The following is a 21,950-nucleotide window of genomic DNA, read 5'->3' as shown; positions in this document are numbered from 1 at the left end:
GGACAGGTGTCCTGGGAAGAGTAAAGGGATGTTGGCTGGTTGTGTTGGGATAGGGTCAGGTTGGCCGAGACGTGGCTGGAGCTGAACTCTACAAGGAATGAAAAGAACAACATGGAGAGCTTCCACAGGTAAGTCAGACTGAAGAAGAAGGTTTTAAACCCTGGTATGTCTCCTGATTAACACAACTGACAAACTGGTAAAAACAGACCACGAGAAGGCTGAGGTACTTAGCCACATCTTTGCCTCAATCATCAGACTGACAAGGTCTCTTCCTACATCTGTCAAGCGGATGGAGCTCAAGGCAGTGAGTGGGGGAAAATAGTCCTTCCCACTGTAAGAGAAGATCAGGTTCGAGGTGACCTAAGGAACTTGAACACAGAAAAGTCGGCTGCTGGCTTTTGCTATCACATGGAGTTTGGAAATCTGAGGTTGCTAATGGCATTCCAATATTAAGATATATTGGAAGAAAAAATTAGGGGAATAAAAAGATCGTCCAATCATGACAGCTGAAAAAACTAGATAATTAGTGGAAGAAATTGTGGTTTTGAACTAATGGAATCTGACTAGTAATGCCTACTCATTAAGATAACTTTATGTCAGTATTGTATCACCATTAAAATTACATTTTCTGTGCGGTAGAAACAGCACAAGGATGCCTCTGCCTTCTCTACCGGTCTTGATCAGCTTCTCAAAGAAGAGATCGGCTGGAGAAAAGCAGAGGCAGGAGGTCCCCGCTGGACGGGGTCCGATGTCTCCGTGCCGCCGTGCTGTCCCCGCGAGCTGGGCAGCGCTCGGTGCCGGCAGTGCGGGGAAGAGGCTGCGGGCGCCGCTGTTGACCGAGAGGAGCGAGAGGAGAATGGGAGCGCTGCAGCCCCGCCCGCTGCGGAGAGGATCTCCTGCGCGCTCTCTCTGTGACTCGGCAGGCTCCGGATTGGGATCGTCCCCGCGGTGCCGATCGGTGCTGCAGCGAGGCGGAGGGGCCAAGGGCAGCGGTCGGGAGCGGTGAGCTGAAGAAGAAATTAGATCAGAAGCGGGAGGCGTGACGAGTTCCCGATCGGCGGTCGGCGGGGCGAACTTCCCACCGTGTTGCGGTTCCGCGGCGGAGATGTGCGCGGCGAGGAGGAGCTGGGGCCGGCGGCAGCGAGCTCTGCTCTGGGCCGTCCTGCTGGCGGCGTGGGAGGCGGCGTGGGGGCAGCTGCGCTACTCGGTGCCCGAGGAGATGCCCAAGGGCTCGTTCGTGGGCGACGTGGCCAAGGACCTGGGGCTGCAGCTCGCAGCGCTCCGAGATCGCGATGCCCACGTTTTTGACACAGGAAGGAAAAAGTATTTTTTTTTAGACTTGCAGAACGGCCACTTATCTATGATGGAGCAGGTAGACAGGGAGGAGATATGCACAGCTGTTGCTAAATGTGTTCTAAACTTTGAAATTCTTGTAAAGGGTCCAATGAACATTTACAAAGGGGAGGTAGAGATACTGGATATTAACGATAATACTCCCAGTTTCCCAGAGAGACTAAGCGTCTTAGAAATCAGCGAGAATACTGCACCAGGTGCACGCTTCCCTTTAGAGAGAGCTCATGATCCCGACATAGGAGTGAACTCTTTACAGAATTATGAATGTAGCGAGAGCAGCTACTTCACCTTGGACGTGGAAACCGGAGATGACGGTGTGAAATATCCAGAATTATTATTGGTGAAATCTTTGGATCGGGAACAGCAGGCTGCTCATAATTTAATCCTGACAGCTACAGACAAAGGGACTCCGATGAAATCAGGATCGACAACAATCCAAATCATTGTGTTAGATGGAAACGACAATGCTCCGGAATTTATTCAGTCTGTGTATAAGGTGACTGTAAGAGAAGACGTGGCTGTGGGAAGTCGGGTGTTACAAGTGACAGCAACTGACAGAGATGAGGGGCCAAACGCCGAGGTGAAATACTCATTCTTTAAAATTCCGGAGATGTTCGAAAAGATTTTTAAGATAGATCCGAAAACTGGAGAAATTGTGATAATGGAGAACTTGAATTTTGAAGAACACGAATTTTACGAATTGGTTGTGCAAGCTCGGGATGCGGGCGGACTCTCTTCCCACAGCAAGGTATTCATTAAGGTCATTGATGTAAACAACTACGTTCCCGAGATTTTCATTATGTCTGTGTTCAGTCCGGTTCCAGAAGATATACCGCTGGGGACAGTAATAGGAATTTTCAGGGTCCAAGACAGAGATTCTGGAGTGAACGGGGAGGTGCAGTGCAGCATCAGCGACAGCCACCCGTTCCGCCTAGAGAAGTCATTCGATAATTACTATCGCGTGGTGACTGCAGAACTATTGGACCGGGAGCAGGAATCGGAGCACAACGTGACGGTGCGGGCGGCCGACGGCGGGTCGCCGGCGCTGCAGAGCAGCGCGGTGCTGGCGCTGCGGGTGCTGGACGTGAACGACAACGCGCCGGTGTTCGCGGAGGAGCGCTACAGCGCGCGGCTGGCGGAGAACAACGCGGCGGGCGCGCTGGTGCTGACGGTGCGCGCCACGGACGCGGACTGGGGGCAGAACGCGCGCGTGCGCTACCGGCTGTCGGAGGGGCGGGTGCGGGGCGCGCCGCTGTCGTCGTACGTGTCGGTGCAGGCGGAGACGGGCGCGCTGTACGCGCTGCGCTCCTTGGACTACGAGCAGGTGCGCGAGCTGCAGCTGTGGGTGCGTGCGGAGGACGGCGGCGCGCCGGCGCTGAGCAGCAACGTGTCGGTGCGGCTGCAGATCGTGGACGAGAACGACAACGCGCCGCAGGTGCTGTACCCGCCGGCGGCTCCCGCGGCGGGCTCGGGCGGCGCGTGGTCGGGCGTGGAGCTGGCGCCGCGCTGGTCGGAGCCCGGCGCGCTGGTGGCCAAGGTGGTGGCGGTGGACGCGGACGCGGGGCAGAACGCGTGGCTGTCCTACGAGCTGGCCAAGGCCACGGAGCCGGGGCTGTTCCGCGTGGGGCTGCACAGCGGCGAGGTGCGCACGGCGCGCTTCCCGCTGGCCCGCGACGCGGCGCGCCAGAGCCTGGTGGTGGTGGTGAAGGACCACGGGCGGCCGGCGCTGTCGGCCACGGCCACGCTGAGCGTGGTGCTGGCCGAGAGCGTGGCCGAGCTGCTGGCCGAGCTGGGCAGCGCGGCCGAGGCGGCGGCGCCGGGCGAGGCGGCCGGCAGCCTGACGCGCTGGCTGGTGCTGGCCGTGGCCGCCGTGTCGTGCCTCTTCGTGGCCTTCCTGCTGCTGCTGCTGGCGCTGCGCCTGCGCCGCTGGCGCCGCCGGCACCTGCTGCCGCCCGACAGCGGCGCCTTGCGCGGCGTGCCCGTCTCGCACTTCGTGGGCATCGACGGCGTGCGCGCCTTCCTGCAGTCCTACTCGCACGACGTGTCGCTCACGGCCGACTCGCGCAAGAGCCAGCTGCGCTTCTCGGCCGCCAGCTGCTGCGACACCCTCCCGGCCCGGCCGCCGGATGAGGCTTCAGGGGATCTTGTCCCTTCAGGAGAGCAAGTTGCCGAAATCGGTGGGCAAGTTGCCTTTCAGGTACGTCAGTTTTTTATGTTTATTTATGGACGCAGTGTTTAGGATTCTGAGGGTAGCCATGGATGTTTCACATTCTTGGAAACCAGCTTTTAAGACAGTCACTGGCCCATAATGTCATCTCCTGAATGCGTGCTGAGACTGCCCTTTGTGTTTTATGAGCCATACAGCTTGCCAGAGCTCTTTTTATCTAGCTTTTTCCAGGGCTGGACGGTTCTGTTGCTTTTGCAACTTCACAAGGAAATGTCATTCTCTTGGTCCTCTACTAAGCGTCCTTTGTAGTTGTTTAAAGACTTGCTAGTACCCAGTTCTCAGCATTTCCCTGTAATCCCCTGTATCAGCTCTCAAATTCCGGTTGACTTCAGGGATCTTGTACTTTAAAGGAGACACTTTAAAGTCCCAGATTTCTTCCACATCGGTCTTCAGCAAACTAATTATTTCATCCCTTTTAAGGTCATTTGAAGAGATTCCTATTAAAGGATGAAGAATTCCTTTGGTCGAGTTTTTATCTCACTGCTGGGTGTCGTGATGTAACGTTTGGATTCAATACAAATGTAGTTGTCGATTACTGTGCAGGCATAGTCATCAAGATAAAGTGCATTTACTAGAATATAAATGAAAAAATACTTAAATGCTGATTACGATTCACCACTATCTATTTATAACGTAGATAATTTTGGAATGTGAGTTAATCTTGAAAACACGAATTTGGACAGTGTTATGGTGTGTGATGCATGAAAATGTGGCTGGGTTGTTACAGGCAATTCTCGCCATATAAGAGGCAGTGAATTTGCTGCAACATATTTCAACAGCATTCCCCTGTCTCCATGTAAACGACCATATCCATTTCTCGACATCTCGGGGAGATGCTCACAGTCTTGTGTGGCTTCTGAAACATTTCAAATTCAAATCCACCTCTTGTTCGGACAGAATGTTAATTTGTGTCCGTAAGTTGTGTATAGGTGCAGCTGGAGGGAAAGGAATTATCCTCCACTAGAGAAACTACCAGAGTTAGCAGGAAACATAACTTCTAATGAGACATTACTGGTCTGGGGAGGATATCTTGACACTAGCATCTCAGAGACTCAGGTGATGTGCCACAGCAACTCAATTGAGTAGATTGTGTGGAGAGTTTTCTAACCTTTTCTTGTCTTCTACATAAGGGGCTGTGATGATACACAGCCTTCCTTCAGGATTTTTTTGTTGTCACTTTTTGTTTGTGGGTTTGACTTTTTTTTTTTTTTTTTTTTTTTTTTTTACAACAAGAGAGACGAGGTACTTATTTATAGGTAAGATAAAACGGCTTTTCTCAAGGAATCTGTCTGTTTACTCTTGGTTGTTGAAATAACCATAACTGGAAATATTTTTTAACGCCTGTGACCAGCTACAGTGTTGACCTGTTTAGGATATCAGGGAGTGGTTTGAGGGATACAGACACAAGAGTATTTCGGGGTTGGGTTGTATGGGTACTGATAAGATGATGCTAAGCTTTGAATGTCGAAAGAGGTGGGATTAGGTCGGCTGTGACCGCTGTGGTGTTCTCAGCGCCTGCGATTCCCGGCTTTGCTTGTCCATCAACGACCACTATTCAAATTTGGAAAGCTTAGTGATAGCTGGGGATCTCTCAGCTATCGTAAATAAACCACTATCCACGAGCAGTGTTTCAGCCGTCGATCCGCCTTGCCTATCCCCTTACGGAGGCGGCACGATGGCAACGGGGACACCAAGCGCCCTACCCAAGAGATCAGTAAGCTGACAATGGGTCTCTGCCCCACAGCCATCAAGAAACGGGGAAGGATCTGTCCCACAGAAGACTTGAAAATGTAAGCAATTCAGAGAACAGGAATTTCTACATGCACGGTTTCGGTGTTGATAGATTTTCTGTTTCTTGCTCATAACAACATATGTATTTCCCAATCCTTCCCGATTCAAGGGAGTGCAGAGCAGGACCTTCGAGCTGTTCTTTTTCTTGGTCGCTGCGGTTCTCAGGCACAGACTCAGGGTGTCACTGTTGGCCAAGGAGGAGAAGCCGCTCAGCCGTCGGCTCCTCCCCGGCGCTAGCGTAGCCCTGCTCCGCACTGCACAGAGCCGAAAAAACCCCCAGGAACCGCTCAACTCAGCCCCTCCTCCGAACGGCGATAGGAATTTCATACATTTACTTCTCTCGGGTACTGGTTCAGCTGCCCGGAAAGCCTACTTTTAAACGGTCCGAAGAATACCCTTCAGAAAAGCAGGGAATGGAGGTCAGATCGGCAGCGCAGGGCTGGGCAGGCGGCGGGCGAGCGCTGCTGGGCGCGGTGCTGCTGTGCGTGTGGTGGCGGGCGGCGGCCGAGCGGGTCCGCTACGCCATCCCCGAGGAGCTGGGCAGAGGCTCGCTCGTGGGGCCGCTGGCGCGGGACCTGGGGCTCAGCGCGGACGAGCTGCCGGCGCGCAAGCTGCGGCTGAGCGAGGAGAAGCAATACTTCACTGTGAATGAGGAGAACGGGAACCTGTACGTGAACGAGCGGCTGGACCGGGAGGAGATGTGCGGCGAGTCGGCGACCTGCTCCGTCAGCTTCGAGGCTTTGGTGCACAACCCGCTAAATGTTTTCCACGTCGAGGTGGCGATCGAGGACGTGAACGACAACTCTCCAGTCTTTAGCAAGTCTGTTATGGACCTTGAGATCAGTGAATTCATTCCTCCTGGTGCTCGGTTTCCGCTGGAGATCGCGCTGGATGCTGACGCAGGAAGCAACTCGTTGCTGACTTACCAACTAACCAGCAACCCGTCCTTCTCCCTATCGATGAAGGAAAAGCCAGGGGGCTACAAGCAGCCAGAATTGGTACTGGAAAGAGTATTGGACCGTGAGAAGCAGAGCTCCTTTGAGCTGGTGCTGACAGCGGTTGATGGCGGGGACCCCGCGAGGTCCGGGACTGTCCCGGTTCTCATCAACGTGACAGATGCCAACGACAACTCGCCCGTGTTCAGGAAAAACGTCTACGAGGCGCGAGTGGCGGAGAATCTTCCCGTGGGGTCGCTGGTGCTGAGGGTGCGGGCGACAGATGCGGACGCAGGCTCGAACGGGCGAGTGTCCTACTCCTTTGGTAACGTCCCGGATACAGTCAGGGCGTTGTTCGTAATCGACAGTGAGAGCGGGGAAGTGAGGACAGCGGGTGCCCTCGATTTCGAGGAGAAAAATAAGTACGTCTTCGGCTTGGAGGCGAGAGACGGCGGGGGTCTCACCAGTCACTGCGAAGTGCAGATCGACATCACGGACGAGAATGACAACGCGCCCGAGATCACCATTCTGTCCCTGTCGAGTCCCGTGCCAGAGGATGCCCCGACCGGTACCGTGGTGGCACTGCTGAAAGTGCGGGACAGAGACTCCGGCGAGAACGGGCAGGTGTCGTGCGAGCTGTCGGGAGAGGCGCCGCTGTCGATCGTGGCGTCGCCGGGCGGCTCGTACAAGGTGGTGACGGCGAGCGCGCTGGACCGCGAGCAGGCGGCCGAGCAGCGCGTGACGGTGGTGGCCCGGGACCGGGGCAGGCCGGCGCTGTGGAGCAGCGCGGAGCTGGTGCTGGAGGTGTCGGACGTGAACGACAACGCGCCGGTGTTCGAGGAGGCGGCGTACAGCGCGTACGTGGCGGAGAACAACGCGGCGGGCGCGCTGGTGCTGCGCGTGCAGGCGCGGGACGCGGACGCGGGCGCCAACGGGCGCGTGAGCTACTGGCTGGCGGGCGGCAGCGCGGGCGCGGCGGGCGCGGCGCCGCTGGTGTCGGTGGAGGCGCGGAGCGGCGCGCTGTACGCGCAGCGCTCCTTGGACTACGAGCAGTGCCGCGAGTTCGCGGTGGCGGTGCGGGCGCAGGACGGCGGCGCGCCGGCGCGCAGCTCCACGGCCACGGTGCGCGTCTTCGTGCTGGACCGCAACGACAACGCGCCGCGGGTGCTGTGGCCGGCGGCGGGCGCGGGGGCCGCCGTGGCGCCGGGAGAGGCGGCGGGAGCGGCGGCGCCTCCTTTCGAGGTGGTGCCGCGTTCGGCCGAGGCCGGCTACCTGGTGGCCAAGGTGGTGGCGGTGGACGCGGACGCGGGGCGCAACGCGTGGCTGTCGTACGAGCTGGTGCAGGCGTCGGAGCCGGCGCTGTTCCGCGTGGGGCTGCACAGCGGCGAGGTGCGCACGGCGCGCGCCGTGTCCGAGCGGGACGCGGCCAAGCAGCGTGTGGTGGCCGTGGTGAAGGACCACGGGCAGCCGGCGCTGTCGGCCACGGCCACGCTGCACGTGGTGCTGGCCGAGAGCTTGCAGGAGGCGCTGCCGGAGCTGAGCGAGCGGGCGGCGGGCGCCGAGGCGCCGGCGGCCGAGCTGCAGTTCTACCTGGTGCTGGCGCTGGCGCTGCTGTCGGCGCTCTTGGTGCTGAGCGTGGCGCTGGCCGTGCTGGCGCGGCTGCGCCGGGCCGGGCCGCCCGCCGTGCTGCGCTGCCTGGGCGCGCAGCGCTTCTCGGTGGCCGGCGCCGCCTTCCCGGCCGACTTCTGCGAGGGCACCTTGCCCTACTCCTACAACCTGTGCGTGGCCGCGCCGGCCCGCGCCGTGCCCGAGGCCGCTTGGCCGCCGCCGCCGCCGGTGCCCGTCCTGTCGGCGGAGGAGCTTCTGGGCGGGGATTCCTCCGACAAGCCGAGCCTGAGCAGCGGCGCCGTTGAGGGAGAGGTGCCTGACAATGCCGACGCACTGCAGGTCTGTAAATTTGCGCGTTGCCATTGTTGTCCTTAAGTCGTTTCGAAAAGACGCCCCTTTTTTTTCTTATTTTCCCCCGTGTACACCTGTGAGGTGTGCTGCCATGTCTCCGTGTGACCGGATGATAAAGCTGGGTCACTCCTTCTAGGAGTTCACATCTGGTTGCGGCAGTTATTGGTTGTTCAGTCGTAACGGTTTCATATTCAAGTGAAAGTTGTTGTCTGGATTTTTTACGTTGCTTTAAATTGTATTAGTAGTAATGGTGAAGGCAAATTCTTACTCCATAAAGGAAGATGCGGTTAATCTCTATGACGGGTTTGGGAGAGACAAAGTTTACACTTGGTACACTCGGTGCTGCGGATTTTTCTTTTCTAATTTTTTTTTTTTTTATCTAATGTGCTTATGGATCGTGGTGGAAGACAGGATACAAACCCTTGTGTTAATTCTTCGTTGTACTTATTACATTCTTAAAGGCAACCTGAGAGTGGGATTACAGGAGAGTGACAGGCAATCCACCAGTTGTGAAAGTCCAGAATGTCTCCAGTCCTGTGGGTAATTCTGTTGTACACATGACTGGAATGGTAACGGTATAGGGAACATTTAACTATTGTTAAATGTGCTTTTTCATCCTGCATCGTACTTTAATCTTTTTTTACATTCCTTGTCTGTATTTCATTCACAATTGAAATTTTAGAAGATGGCAGAAAAAGAAAAAACAAGTAAGAGAAAAAAGAGATAGTTTTCTTTGTCTGTGCTCTTAACAGAAAGAGAAGATATTTCTGTACGTTTTAAATGTTCCTCCCTTTTTTTTCCCAGTAGTTGTTGCATCGATTTTTAGAAGGATAGACAGGTGGGATCAGGAAAATTTTACCATATATGAAGGAGATCTGCCAAAATATGGACTGGTGTCCTTCAGTCAAGTCCATTTGTACATTTATCCATGGTCCGCACTATTTAGGGCGCACAAGTCTTCTACTCTTCTACCGTATGTTGTTGAAAATACATCTTACTAACGTGAATAAAAACCACACAGATTAATACTGTACTAACAAGCTTCAATTCCTCGCACCTTGTGTTTGAGAAAATGAAAGCCCTTTCTTCTCGCTACAGAATGACTTATTAAATCTAAGTGTGCACTAACTTAGATCATTTGGGCAAGGTTCACCACAGATACTTCCTGATTCTGGGTTAGTGTAGAACAGTCAGCGAGAAGTGCTCCAGGCACCTACAGTCTGAAATGGGGGTGGGGTGGGAGATAACGATCTTTGAGTATCCAGGGGTTTTTATCTGCCCTCTGTTCCCATGAATGTCTTATAGGGAGACACCCCAGAGCACTTGACAGGTGCCTGAGTAATCAGGCTTCAGAGCAGTTGCAAGGGGCGCTGTTAGATCCCAACTTCTTCCGTCTTTAAATGCCTCTTTTTAGTCAATCATAGTGCAGTAGCTAATTTAGACCGTCTTCTGTATAAACGGAACGATTTAAAGCCAAGTTCCTGCCATTATGTTAATGAGGCTGATATCTCCGCTACTGCTGTGGCCAGAGTTGTGTATTTCGTCATCGCCTTGTGTATTTGTGAGCCTCTTTTGTTTTGCCGGTGTCCTCCCAGTCATTCCAGCAGCATGGCTTCAACTCGTGCTTTTAGACTTAACAGCATCTAAGACTATTTTACACAATAAAATCAGACAAGATATTTTACTTTATCTACATCGCCGGTAGGAAATTATATTTTTCTGTGAGTTAGAAACGCCCCACACACGAGACACCTCTGCTTCCCTCACGGTCGTGATGTGCTCGACCATACACGAAGCGATCGGCTGGAGAAAAGCAGGAGGTGTCTGCGGCGAATGTCTCCCTCCCGCCCCAGCTGCCCGTGTGCCCGGCAGCGGCGGGCAGCGCTCGGTGCCTGCAGTGCCGGGAGGAGGCTGCGGGCGCCGCTGTTGACCGAGAGGAGCGAGAGGAAGCTCGGAGCGCTACCGGCAGCCCCGCCCGCTGCGGATCGGCTCCATCTCTCGCTCCCTGTCAGGCTCGGCGACCGAGAGGTCTGCGATCGTCCCCGCAGTGCGAGACTGTGCTGCGGAGAGGCGGCGGTGCCGGAAAAAGCGATCGGAGAAGGAGCGGGAGCGGAATTAGTTTAGTGACCGGCGGGGAGCGGCCGAGGTGTTTGCGGTGCCGGCGGCGGCGCGGCGGAGATGTGCGCGGCTCGGAGGCGCTGGGGCCGGCGGCAGCGAGCTCTGCTCTGGGCCGTCCTGCTGGCGGCGTGGGAGGCGGCGTGGGGGCAGCTGCGCTACTCGGTGCCCGAGGAGATGCCCAAGGGCTCGTTCGTGGGCGACGTGGCCAAGGACCTGGGGCTGCAGCTCACGGCGCTCCGAGATCGCGGCGTCCGTATCTTGGACAAAGGTAGGACTCAGTGTTTCGCTGTGCAAGGGAAGACGGGACATTTAGTGACGGCGGAGAGGATCGACAGAGAGCAAGTGTGTGAGAGTGTGCAGCAATGCGTGCTGAGCTGTGAGCTCATAGTGGAGGGGGAAATGAAAGTTTACGGAATCCAGGTGGAGATCACGGACATCAATGACAACGCCCCCAGCTTTCGAGTACCAGAAAAAGAATTGAGATTTAGTGAGATGACAGCCCCGGGGTCACGGTTTCCCCTTCCTGACGCTCAGGATCCGGACTCAGGACTGAATTCCCTGCAGAGCTACGAGCTGAGCGGCGACGAGCACTTCTCGCTGGCCGTGCAGGCGGGCCCCGGCGGCGATCAGCGTCCCGAGCTGGTGCTGGCGAAGGCGCTGGACCGGGAGGAGGCGGCGTTTCACGAGCTGGTGCTGAGGGCGAGTGACGGCGGCGATCCGGCCCGGACGGGCACGGCTCGGATCCGAGTGACGGTGCTGGACGCGAACGACAACGCGCCGGTGTTCAGCCAGGCGGAGTACACGGTGCGTGTGGCCGAGGACGTGCCCGTGGGCTCCGTCCTCGTCGCGGTCACGGCCACGGACGCCGACGAGGGCTTAAACGGGCAAGTAAAATACTCGATCGAGAAAATTACAGAGAAAGGCTCCCAGATTTTCCAACTCGACGGCGAGACTGGAGGAATCACTCTGTTACGGAGCATAGATTTCGAGGAAGGCAAGTCCTACGAACTGGAAGTGCAGGCTCATGATGGGGGAGGCCTTTCTGACACTGCCAAAGTTGTGGTTTCAGTAACAGATGTGAATGACAACGCCCCCGAAATCACAGTGTCGTCGGCGCTGAGTGAGATCTCGGAGGACGCGGCTGTCGGGACTGTGGTGGCCCTACTGCACGCACAGGACCGGGACTCGGGGGCGAATGGCGAAGTGCGCTGTTCGCTCGAGCAGGGCGTACCGTTCCGGCTGGAGAAGTCTTTTAAGGATTACTATCGCGTGGTGACAGCGAGAGAACTGGACCGAGAGCAGGTGTCGGAGTACAACGTGACGGTGCGGGCGGCCGACGGCGGGTCGCCGGCGCTGCAGAGCAGCGCGGTGCTGGCGCTGCGGGTGCTGGACGTGAACGACAACGCGCCGGTGTTCGCGGAGGAGCGCTACAGCGCGCGGCTGGCGGAGAACAACGCGGCGGGCGCGCTGGTGCTGACGGTGCGCGCCACGGACGCGGACTGGGGGCAGAACGCGCGCGTGCGCTACCGGCTGTCGGAGGGGCGGGTGCGGGGCGCGCCGCTGTCGTCGTACGTGTCGGTGCAGGCGGAGACGGGCGCGCTGTACGCGCTGCGCTCCTTGGACTACGAGCAGGTGCGCGAGCTGCAGCTGTGGGTGCGTGCGGAGGACGGCGGCGCGCCGGCGCTGAGCAGCAACGTGTCGGTGCGGCTGCAGATCGTGGACGAGAACGACAACGCGCCGCAGGTGCTGTACCCGCCGGCGGCTCCCGCGGCGGGCTCGGGCGGCGCGTGGTCGGGCGTGGAGCTGGCGCCGCGCTGGTCGGAGCCCGGCGCGCTGGTGGCCAAGGTGGTGGCGGTGGACGCGGACGCGGGGCAGAACGCGTGGCTGTCCTACGAGCTGGCCAAGGCCACGGAGCCGGGGCTGTTCCGCGTGGGGCTGCACAGCGGCGAGGTGCGCACGGCGCGCTTCCCGCTGGCCCGCGACGCGGCGCGCCAGAGCCTGGTGGTGGTGGTGAAGGACCACGGGCGGCCGGCGCTGTCGGCCACGGCCACGCTGAGCGTGGTGCTGGCCGAGAGCGTGGCCGAGCTGCTGGCCGAGCTGGGCAGCGCGGCCGAGGCGGCGGCGCCGGGCGAGGCGGCCGGCAGCCTGACGCGCTGGCTGGTGCTGGCCGTGGCCGCCGTGTCGTGCCTCTTCGTGGCCTTCCTGCTGCTGCTGCTGGCGCTGCGCCTGCGCCGCTGGCGCCGCCGGCACCTGCTGCCGCCCGACAGCGGCGCCTTGCGCGGCGTGCCCGTCTCGCACTTCGTGGGCATCGACGGCGTGCGCGCCTTCCTGCAGTCCTACTCGCACGACGTGTCGCTCACGGCCGACTCGCGCAAGAGCCAGCTGCGCTTCTCGGCCGCCAGCTGCTGCGACACCCTCCCGGCCCGGCCGCTGCCCGACGAGCCCGCGCCGCTGCTCGGCGAGGAGGATGTGGCCGCCGCCCTCCCCTCAGATCCCTCCGCTCCCTCGGTGAGTTTTTCTGTCCAGATTTTGTGCGTCACCCTTTCACCTGATGCCCCCTTGCCCTTTCGCTTCCGTGTTTTGTGGCTCGCATAGGAGACTTGGCTGAAAAGCAAGGCAGGGTTTCCTTCGGTGACATTCCGAAGGATGGTGCCTGTTGCTGTCGTTGTTTGAATGCGGGATCGGTCCTCAGCCTTCCAGGTAGGGAAGAAGGAAGGAGGGAGAAGGCTGCTGATGTCAAATTTTTCGTTAGGTCAGAGGTTTGGTTAATTTTCAGGTTCCAGGTATTCTTCCTCTCTATTACGTTGCTGTGCTAGAATCCGTGTTCCTGTTAGTATGAAATCTTCTGAACAGATGTACTGCGTTATTAAGAAATACAAGTGTTTTAGCAGGCTCATTTGTCTTTTGAACAGGACCTGTGCTTGAATGGGTTGAATGTGTCGTGAACAAAGTGCTGATGGCTTTGCATGGAACTTCTCTGCGGGTTATTCTCAGCCTTTACCGTTCTGCATGATACATAGTGGAGGTCAGCAGGAAAAATCTTTGTGTCATCCATGCTTTGATCTTCATCCTCGACAGAGGATTGAGTCCGGCAAAAAGTGGTCCTTGATGATGACTGTCTGGCAGTCCTTAAGATAAAGGATTCTCTTGAGGTTGTCACTCTTTGAAAAGTCTGTGGGTGGCTGCATGTGGAGGAGGAAATGCAGGAGGAAATGGCAGAACTGCTTTGGTTTTTTCTTGTTTGTGAAGGTCGAGCTGCGTCATATAGAGCTGGTTGAGTCTTGTCTATAGAAAATTTATCATGGCAAGAGAATTGTGTGGGTGGGAACGGAGAGATTCAAGGTGAGTGGGACACGTAAGGTGGACATAATTCCCTCTGTGCAGATATTCACTGATTCAAGCTCTCCTTGTAGACTCCTAGGCTTTTCCTTTCAGACCTATGAAGTGTCTGAAACTTCAGTGAGCAGCGAAATGGAGCTTCCTTAGTATGGTGATGCATTTTGATGTCATGAAGAAAAGTGGTCTGGGGAGCTCGGCCTGCACTGTCACACGGTTTTAAGACATATGGGTGGAGGAACACTATGGATGATGGGAGGGGTTGGGAATTTGAGTCCTGTGAGCTGCGCATGAATGTCTGCTGAAGGACTCAAGGGAATGATTTCCTCCATTCCCTGTCTAGTTCCTGTCTCTAGTATGATTCAATATGAAGTCTTTCATCCCGATGTCACTGTGTAGATGTATTCCATGTGCATGGAGAACCTTGGGAGGCTGTTACTAAATATTTGCGTTGCCCCCACGGATCCATGTGCTCCCTCAGTGAGTTTCTCTGTCCAGATTTTCTCTGCCACGCTTTCACCTGATGTTCTCGTGCTCTTTGTGCACCGTGTTCTTTGCTTGCACAGGGGACTTTGCGGAAAAGCAAGGCAGGGTTTCCTTCGGTGACATTCTTGTGGCCAGTGCCCGTTGCTGTCGTTGTGTGAACACGGGATCGGTCTTCAGCCTTCCAGGCAGTGAAGGAGGGAGGAGGGACAAGGCTGCTGCTGGGTGGCTGTTCGTTAGGTCAGAAGTTAGGTTAATTTTCAGGTTCCAGGTATTCTTCCCCTCTGTGACCTGTGCTGTGTAGAATCCATGTTCCTGTTAATGTGAAATCTGCTGAACAGATATATCTCGTTATTAGAAATACACTTTTTAGCAGGCTCTTGTGTATTCTTGTGTCTTCCCAACAGCACATGTGCTTGAATGGGTTGAATGTGTCTTGAACAAAGTGCTGCTGCCTTTGCGTGGAACTTTTCTGCACGTTGTTCTCAGCCTGTTTCGTTCTCCATGGTACATAATGGATGTCAGCAGGAAAAGGCTTTGTGGCATTCACGCTTTGATCTTTGTCCTTGATAGAGGATTTGGCCTGGCAAAAAGTGATCCTTGATGATATCTGTCAGCCTGTTCTGAAGATGAAGGATCCTCTTGAAGCTGTGACTCTTTCAAAAGCCTGTGGGTGGCTGCGTGAGGAGGGGGAAATGCAGGAGGAAATGGCAGAACTGCTTAGGTTTTTTCTTGGGGTAGAAGGTGGAGCTATGTCAAATGGAGCTGGATGACTCTTGGCTGTGAAATATTTAGCATAGGAATGGAATTTCATGGGTGGGAAGGGAGAGATTCAAGTGCTGAGGGAGATAGAGGGTGGACAGTATTCCCTGTGTGCAGATATTCACTGACTCTGTCTTGGAAGACTGCTGGGCTTTTCCTTTTAGTCCGATAAGTGTCCTTACAGAACTTCAGTGAGTAGGCAAATGTTGCTTCCATAGTACAGAGAAGTGAAAATAGCTGTGTGAAATTGGTGGTGTGAAGAAAAATGGTCTGGGGAGCTGGGCCTGCCCTGTCACATGTTTTTAGGATATATGGGTGGAAGAACACCACGGATGATGGCAAGGGTTGGAAATTTCAGTACTATGAGCTGTCCCTGATTGTCTGATTAAAGACTCAAGGGAATGTTTTCCTCCATTTCCTGGCCACTTCGAGTCTCTGGTATGGAGCAACGTGAGGTTTTTCTTCATAATGTCGTTGTCTAGAAGATATATACTTCAGCTGCATGTAGAAGCCTTGGAGATTGTTACTAAGTGTTTGCAGGCCATCATATTTGTGTCAGTTTAAAGGTTATAATTCTACTTATGAAAGATGTCATATGGGAAGAGCAAGCAATGCGTTTGGGGCCTATAAACCAAGTTGATGAATCATCTACTGTGAGTTATATGACACAGAAGAGTGTTGTGAGCTCTTCAGCTCTGCAGAGGTTTATTTCCTGTCTCTCTGTTTTGATGACCTGAAGATGGTTCTTTCATGTTTGTAGGTGAAGAGGGAGAGACTTCCATTGACATATTTTGAGAAGTCAAATATTATCTCTTGGGGAGGGTTTCGTCACCTGAGATTTAGTTTGTTTAAAGTCCTTGGCCCTCTAAAAGCCCCGAGTCGTGTTGGAGTAAAATGAAGAGTCTTGAAGGTTTGTTTTCAGGTTTCTCGTGGTGTTTATTATTTGATATCTCAAAATTTTCTCCTCTCCCAGCCGAGGTCCGGACAGCAGCTGGGACACGAGGAGACTGACCCCCGATGGGATGTTCCCTAACACTTACACAGATAACTAGGTGTCGTTTATTTACTATTCTGTACCAATGCCTGGTGCCCACACTCCAAGTGTCATTTCTCCTTTGACCCAATCCACTCTAACAACTTTGTGCCATCACCACCCCGAAAGATGGAGGATGAGGAAGAAGGAGAAGTACATGAGGCACCACTCAAATTCCTCCATCTTGTTCCCATTTACCTGTATTCTAGGAACCCTTAAACTACTATATTTTGTATCTTCTACCGTGTTAAACTACTGTTTTCACATCCTGGTGGTTTGCAATTCCTCTCTCTGTGTCAAAAGCTTCTCCCATGGACTAAAAATCAAACCCGGTGTTTTCCTGGGCTCTGTGCCAAAGTCTCTGAGCCCCCTGGACCAGCTGAACACCCTCCTGTCCAGGGCTCAAATTCCCTTCCTCGGGTCCCAGGTCATCCAAGGGGATGTCCTGGACTCCAGCAATTATCCACAGTGAGGAGAGACTGTCTGAGCACCTTTCCTTTTGGTGGAGTCTCTCTAAATTCTGAAGATCTGTGATAACCATATGAGCTGGGAATGGTTAGGGGGGAGTGTTGGAGGTGTGGTGTGTGAGGAGGCACTGGTGGAGACATGGCATGTGTTTTGTTGATCCCCAGGGCTCTTGCTGGCCTTAAGAATATGAGTGGTGTTATGATTTTATATTGTGTGGTTTGGAGACTAATGGCCTAATTTGGGTTTGATATTCTTTGCACGCAGAGTGGTAGTCACACATCTCGTGAGGAGTCCATGTGCTGAAGAACAGTGATGTTGCCTTTGAGCTGATACTTGGATGGCTGGGTCTTTGACCGAGCTGGGAACAATTTATGGCCTATATAACATTTTTGACTTGTTCAAGTGTTTGGGAAGAACAGAGTAATCTCAGTTGTGATGTTTGAGATCTCAGAAGTTTTGCACACAACTTTTCTTCTACTGATGTCCGTATGCCTGTTATGTTTGGACAGAGAGAAGAAGTCTCCATCCAGACACAGGGCTGATGCTGGACTTCTCAGTGATATAGTTCAAAACCAATGAATGAATTTTGCCAACTTCTGTTTCTCGTAGCAGATGAGGCTCACATGTGTGGTTCCAAGATTTTTCTTGATCTTACTATCCCAGGAAATGAATGTCTTGGATGAGCTCTTTTGTGAGGCCTCCTGTGCATTAGTTACAGTTGAGTTTCCTGTCTTGTGTGTATACTAAAGTTGACACAATCTGAAGTGTAAGGCCATGATTGATACTCTTCTGGTGTTTTGCCGTTCTTGGCTGGGTTGATTAAGTTTTTTTGATGATTGTGTTGGGTTGTTAATTTGTTTTCTTGTTTTCTTGTCAAGGAGTAAAATTGATCCTCATTGTTCCTGGCAATCCTACAAACCCCAAAACACAGAATTATCCCTCATCCATATTTGAAGCTGTAGATATAATCATAGAATCAAGGAAACACAGAACCGTGGAATGGTTTGTGTTGAAAAGGACCTTAAGAATCATGTTGTTCCCACTCCTGTTCCCTAGGCAGGGACATCTTCCACCACACCAGGTTGCTCAGACCCCCATCCAGCCTGACCCTAAATATTTCATTAAAGAAATACAACTACATAAATATATATTTCCCCAAGGTGTTGTTTTCTCTGTGGCAAAGATAGAACCAAAATTTTGGTGTATGTTGATGGTGAAACTTAAGGCTGTGACACAGAGTGAGGAGGGTGAGAGCTCAGTTCTATGCCAATAGAAGTCAGTGAATCCATGTGGGTTTGTCTGAGAACAGGTTCGATTTCATGCTTGGTGCCAAAGCCAGTGCCATTTCTGTTCTGTTCTGATCCTAGTTTCTCTGTCATGAAAGACAATGACAGTTCTCAACAGCGACATTTTCCACAAGAACTGTTCATATAAAACTATAATTCTGTGCTGGAACAGCTAATGATTCCTGTGTGATACCTCCATTATCCATCTGTATCTCTATGCAGCATTGTGATATCGAGTTTCTTAAGAGTTGTAATTACCCTTTCCTTCAGACCTTTGTTTCCAGATTAGGTTGCAGCTCATTTTCACAATTCTGGTCAGTACTTTTAAATTTAAACCGTGACACTTGTTTTTCAGCAAATCCTTACTTAAGCCACCTGGTGCTGTGGGTGTGGGAAACAGGAAGACTAGGAAGCAGAAGCAGTAAGAGAATGTGTTGTAATGTTTCAGCAGATTTACCTTGAGAAAGAGGCCGATGAGCAGCTGTTTAAAATGATGGTTTCATAACTGTGCAAGGTGAGCAGGTCAGGCAGTAGTAAAAGTTGGTGAGGAGAGGACTAATTCTTCCAATGAAGCCCCCTGTCCTGCTGTCCAGAGTAAGTGTTTAGGGCCACACCTGGAGCCGGAGACCTCAATGACTTCTAGGTGCTCTGAGGGATGAATTTAAAGGTCTAAAATCAAGGCCTAGAAGACTTGACTGTGAGCATGTCTGACAGCTTGTTGTCTTTTAATGTTTCCTTGCCTTATATGATTCATGTTTTGAGTTTTCCTACAGGTTTTCGGGCTTTTTTTAATTTTGTGTTTCCTTGATTTACTCTGTATGTTTAGTATTTTTACTAGTATCAACAACCTTTTGTTTTTTAGGAATGGATGGTGTGCTCATGCTTCTTGCTCTTTTTCCAATGGAAATGGAAGGCAGGAGATAGGAGAGTGATTTGTTTTGTTTGTGTTGGGAGAAAGAGATGTAAATATGACTTTAGTAGAGGTTGCATCTGTGTGGAAAAGAGCACGTGATAAAGACAGGGAGGAGATTCCGTCCAAGGCAATGGTTTGATGAGCCGTTCTCCGTTGGATGACTGCTAATCTTTCAGTATGGTTGTTTATCATTTATGTGCTTTAGAATCCTTCATTTCCTTCTCATCATGGTGGTGAGCAGACCAATGTACCTCCCTTCTGGGTGTGGCTGCAGTGCATTATCATCCCATGGTAAATTAGGGATTTATCTCCCATGAGGAGATGGGCACAAGCAAAACCCTTCCAGCTACATGGCATAGGAGAAAATGAAGGGAGGGGAGTTCTGTGTGTGACACCAGAGAAGAAGTTGGTAATTCCCTTGCTTGTCACATGTCATAGATAACACAAGGCTGTGCCTGATGGATTAGAGGGTGATTTGAGCTGCTTCTGTAGAGCAAGAGAGACCTACAAAATGTTACTGCATCTGTTGACTTCTGTATGTGTGTAACTGTTTGTCTGCTTGTTGTCATGAGCTCAACCTCAGTGTGTCTGATCTTATGTGAAAGGTTGTTGGAACCCTGGAGGCTGAAATTTTCAGGCTTTTTGAGCTGAGGAGTGCTGACCCTTGGGCAGGCACCACATTTGACTTGAGGCCTTGGAAGAGGCTTCTGAGGTTGTGTGATAGCACAGGGGCTGTGGGTGTGTAGTTCAATTGCTGTTGTGTGATCTCACATGGTGAAAACATACCTTTGATATATAGCAGTGTGTATGGGCCAAGATGGAGGATTCAGGGCATTGTCTGAGTTCTTCTTCACCTTCTTGTGTCTTCTTCACGGATCTGGGTAGCTTTTTCAAGTTGGGTAAAAGATATCTGCATTGTAAACATCAAATGGTCATTATTGGGTCAAAAACCTAAAGTATATAGGTGTCGCTTTGGTACTGGGAACTATCTCTTAAATAGCCTTGGTGAAAGTTGGAGGCTCTGCATTTTGCCTTGTTTCTCTAGCTGGCATGCTGGAGCTCATGCTGTAAATACTGTAAGTAGATAAGGTATAATAAACTACCAAGACCAAACTCGACTCTACCTTCTCCAAGTTTTTCATCCTGATCTAGGCCGAGATAAAGCAGCAGAACTGTAACAGAAAGTCTTCTCTATCCCAATGTCCAAATGCAGGTGCAGTTCCCACACACACCTGTGATGTTTACAGCTGTAAAGAGAAACGGTCTCATAATCACACGTGTGCTCACCCAGGAACACTCTGTCTGTAGTGTAAAAATGCAGGAACATCTCTGCTGCAGTTGTCACAGTGCAGAGCGGCCACCCAGCCCAGCCAAGGTGTCCATGAACAGACCAGGGGATAAAGTGAGAACCTGTGCAGTGTCCTCCACGTCATCACCCAGAGGAACGTGCTGGGCAATCATCTGGAGGCTGTTAAATGGCTGAGGAACAGGCTGGATTGTCACCTCCAAAGAGTTACAGGCCGTGGCCCAATGTCCAGGTGGAAAGCAGTAACTTGTGCTGTCCCTCCAGGCTCCTTCCTGGGACCAGGACTGTTTAGTACCTCCATGGACAATGGGATGGATGCAGCTTCAGGACATTTGCGGCTGACACCGATTTGAGTTGATGGCCGAGAGGGCAGAGATGCCAGCGAGGGATGGGCTGGAGAAGTGTCCCCGTGCAACCATCATGAAGTGGAACAGGGCAAAGTGCAAGGTGCTGGCCCTGGGTTAGGGCAATCCCCAGTTTGAACAGAGAGTAGGGGATAGGGAAGAGCTTAGCAGAGAAGTACTTTGGGTGATTGGTGGGTGATGAGATGGGACATGAGCCGCCAATGGGCAACTGCTGTTCAAATTGTGTCCTGCTCTGCAAAACAAGTTCTGTGCCCGGCAGGTCGAGGGAGATCCTTCCCCCCATCTTAAGTTTCTTTTGTGAGACCCTAGACTGCATGCAGATCATGGACCAATATCCCAAATGGAAATGATAGAGTCTCTGGGAGGATTATGGAAGGGGTCTGAGGGTTGAAACATCTCTGCTATGGAGAAGGACTGAAGGAGTTAGGTAGTCAAGCATGGAGAAATTATACCTCTGTGTAGACATTTCCAAATATTTTTGTTGTTCCTCTTAACGAATCAGGTTCTAGAAACTATGAATAGAGCCCTTTTTAAAGTGCCAGTGGTAATGGGAGAGAAGTGTTTTTAACCAAGTGAAGGGAGGCTTTGATTAGGAGAAAGCTTTGCAGTGTGGGTTTTTACAAAATACCCAGAGAGGTTCTGGATATGAATCCAATGTTCGAGTTTAGCAGGAAGTGTTTCTGATCATGGCAGAGGTGTGGATTAAGTGACCTCTAAAGAAAAATGAAGCGTGAAACTGCAAACAATATTTAGCTCTATGAAGGCCTCAGTGTTGCTTTGCACGCTCAGATAGACCTGAGCATTGAATTGTCAGGCGCTCAGATGTCGAGATGCAGATGAAACAGCTTTAATGAGTCAGAAACAAATGAGTGAAAATTATTCTACTATCTTTTCATGGGGATTGCTTACATTGCTTTAGGCCGATCTTTCTCTTAGACTGATTATTCCGAGGTGAGGAAAGAAGAATTCAAGAGATGTGACTAAGTGCGAAAAAGATCTTGAAGTCCTCGCCATATTATCGTTTATTGCTGCTGTCGATGAACCGTGATTTTATCAAGAGTGGCTGAATTCCGTTCTTTACCGCCTTGTCATTAACGTTCATTTCTGAAAGAATGCCCTAAAATGTCCTGGCAGCATATCTGAGACAGGACCGCCTTGGGGTGGAATTCAGCGGGAGCTGCTGCTGTCTGTGTGGGCAGCGGAGGAGAGACCCCGCCGGCGGCGCAGCCCCGAGCCCCGCCCAAAGCCGGGCCCCCTCGAGCGCGGCCATCCGGCGGCTGCAGTGGCGCGGCGGCGCCTCCGGGTGTCGCTGTTGGCCGCCGCCGAGCGGCGCTGGAGCCGCGGCCGCCGCAGCGTCCTGCCCCCGCAGGCTGCTCGCTCGCCCGGCGCCGGCCGCAGCGGCAGCGGCCCCGCCAGCAGAAGCAGCAGCGGCGAGAGGCGGCGAGAGGCGGCGAGAGGCGGCGAGAGGCGGCGCTTGGCGGGGAGCAGCGGCGTCCGAGGCGGCCCGAGCGGGCTGGCTGCGCTGCGGCGGCCCGTGCGCTGCGGTGAGAGCGAGAGCGGCTGGAAGGGAGGCCGGGCGGCGGCAGGAGTCCGGCAGGAGCGCGGCGGCGAGCTG

The 21,950-nt window shown here is 53.2% G+C and overlaps 2 protein-coding genes and 1 pseudogene across 2 annotated transcripts; all 3 read left to right on the top strand.

The window, feature by feature from the left end:
• Window positions 1-1,105: 1,105 nt before the first annotated feature.
• LOC136367725 (protocadherin gamma-A6-like) lies at window positions 1,106-5,374 on the top strand. Its single transcript, XM_066329528.1, has 2 exons — window positions 1,106-3,550; window positions 5,207-5,374. Exons 1-2 carry the CDS (start codon window positions 1,106-1,108, stop codon window positions 5,372-5,374), a joined length of 2,613 nt encoding a protein of 870 aa, XP_066185625.1.
• Window positions 5,375-5,780: 406 nt separating this feature from the next.
• LOC136367724 (protocadherin gamma-B5 pseudogene) lies at window positions 5,781-8,289 on the top strand (annotated as a pseudogene).
• Window positions 8,290-10,443: 2,154 nt separating this feature from the next.
• Window positions 10,444-21,883, top strand: LOC136367723 (protocadherin gamma-A10-like). Its single transcript, XM_066329527.1, has 2 exons — window positions 10,444-12,914; window positions 21,535-21,883. Exons 1-2 carry the CDS (start codon window positions 10,444-10,446, stop codon window positions 21,881-21,883), a joined length of 2,820 nt encoding a protein of 939 aa, XP_066185624.1.
• Window positions 21,884-21,950: the final 67 nt, after the last annotated feature.

This window comes from Sylvia atricapilla, chromosome 14, assembly GCF_009819655.1.
Source record: "Sylvia atricapilla isolate bSylAtr1 chromosome 14, bSylAtr1.pri, whole genome shotgun sequence".
NCBI classification, from domain to species: Eukaryota; Metazoa; Chordata; class Aves; order Passeriformes; family Sylviidae; genus Sylvia; species Sylvia atricapilla.
This window is presented reverse-complemented; position numbering and strand designations above follow the sequence as displayed.

Bases quoted from the DNA above. Each gene is read 5' to 3' on its own strand.
- LOC136367725 (XM_066329528.1), top strand. From the start codon at position 1,106: ATGTGCGCGGCGAGGAGGAGCTGGGGCCGGCGGCAGCGAGCTCTGCTC. The intron at 3,551-5,206 runs GTACGTCAGTTT...ATCCACGAGCAG, and splicing joins GTGGGCAAGTTGCCTTTCAG to TGTTTCAGCCGTCGATCCGC.
- LOC136367723 (XM_066329527.1), top strand. From the start codon at position 10,444: ATGTGCGCGGCTCGGAGGCGCTGGGGCCGGCGGCAGCGAGCTCTGCTC. The intron at 12,915-21,534 runs GTGCGTCACCCT...CTGTGTGGGCAG, and splicing joins AGTTTTTCTGTCCAGATTTT to CGGAGGAGAGACCCCGCCGG.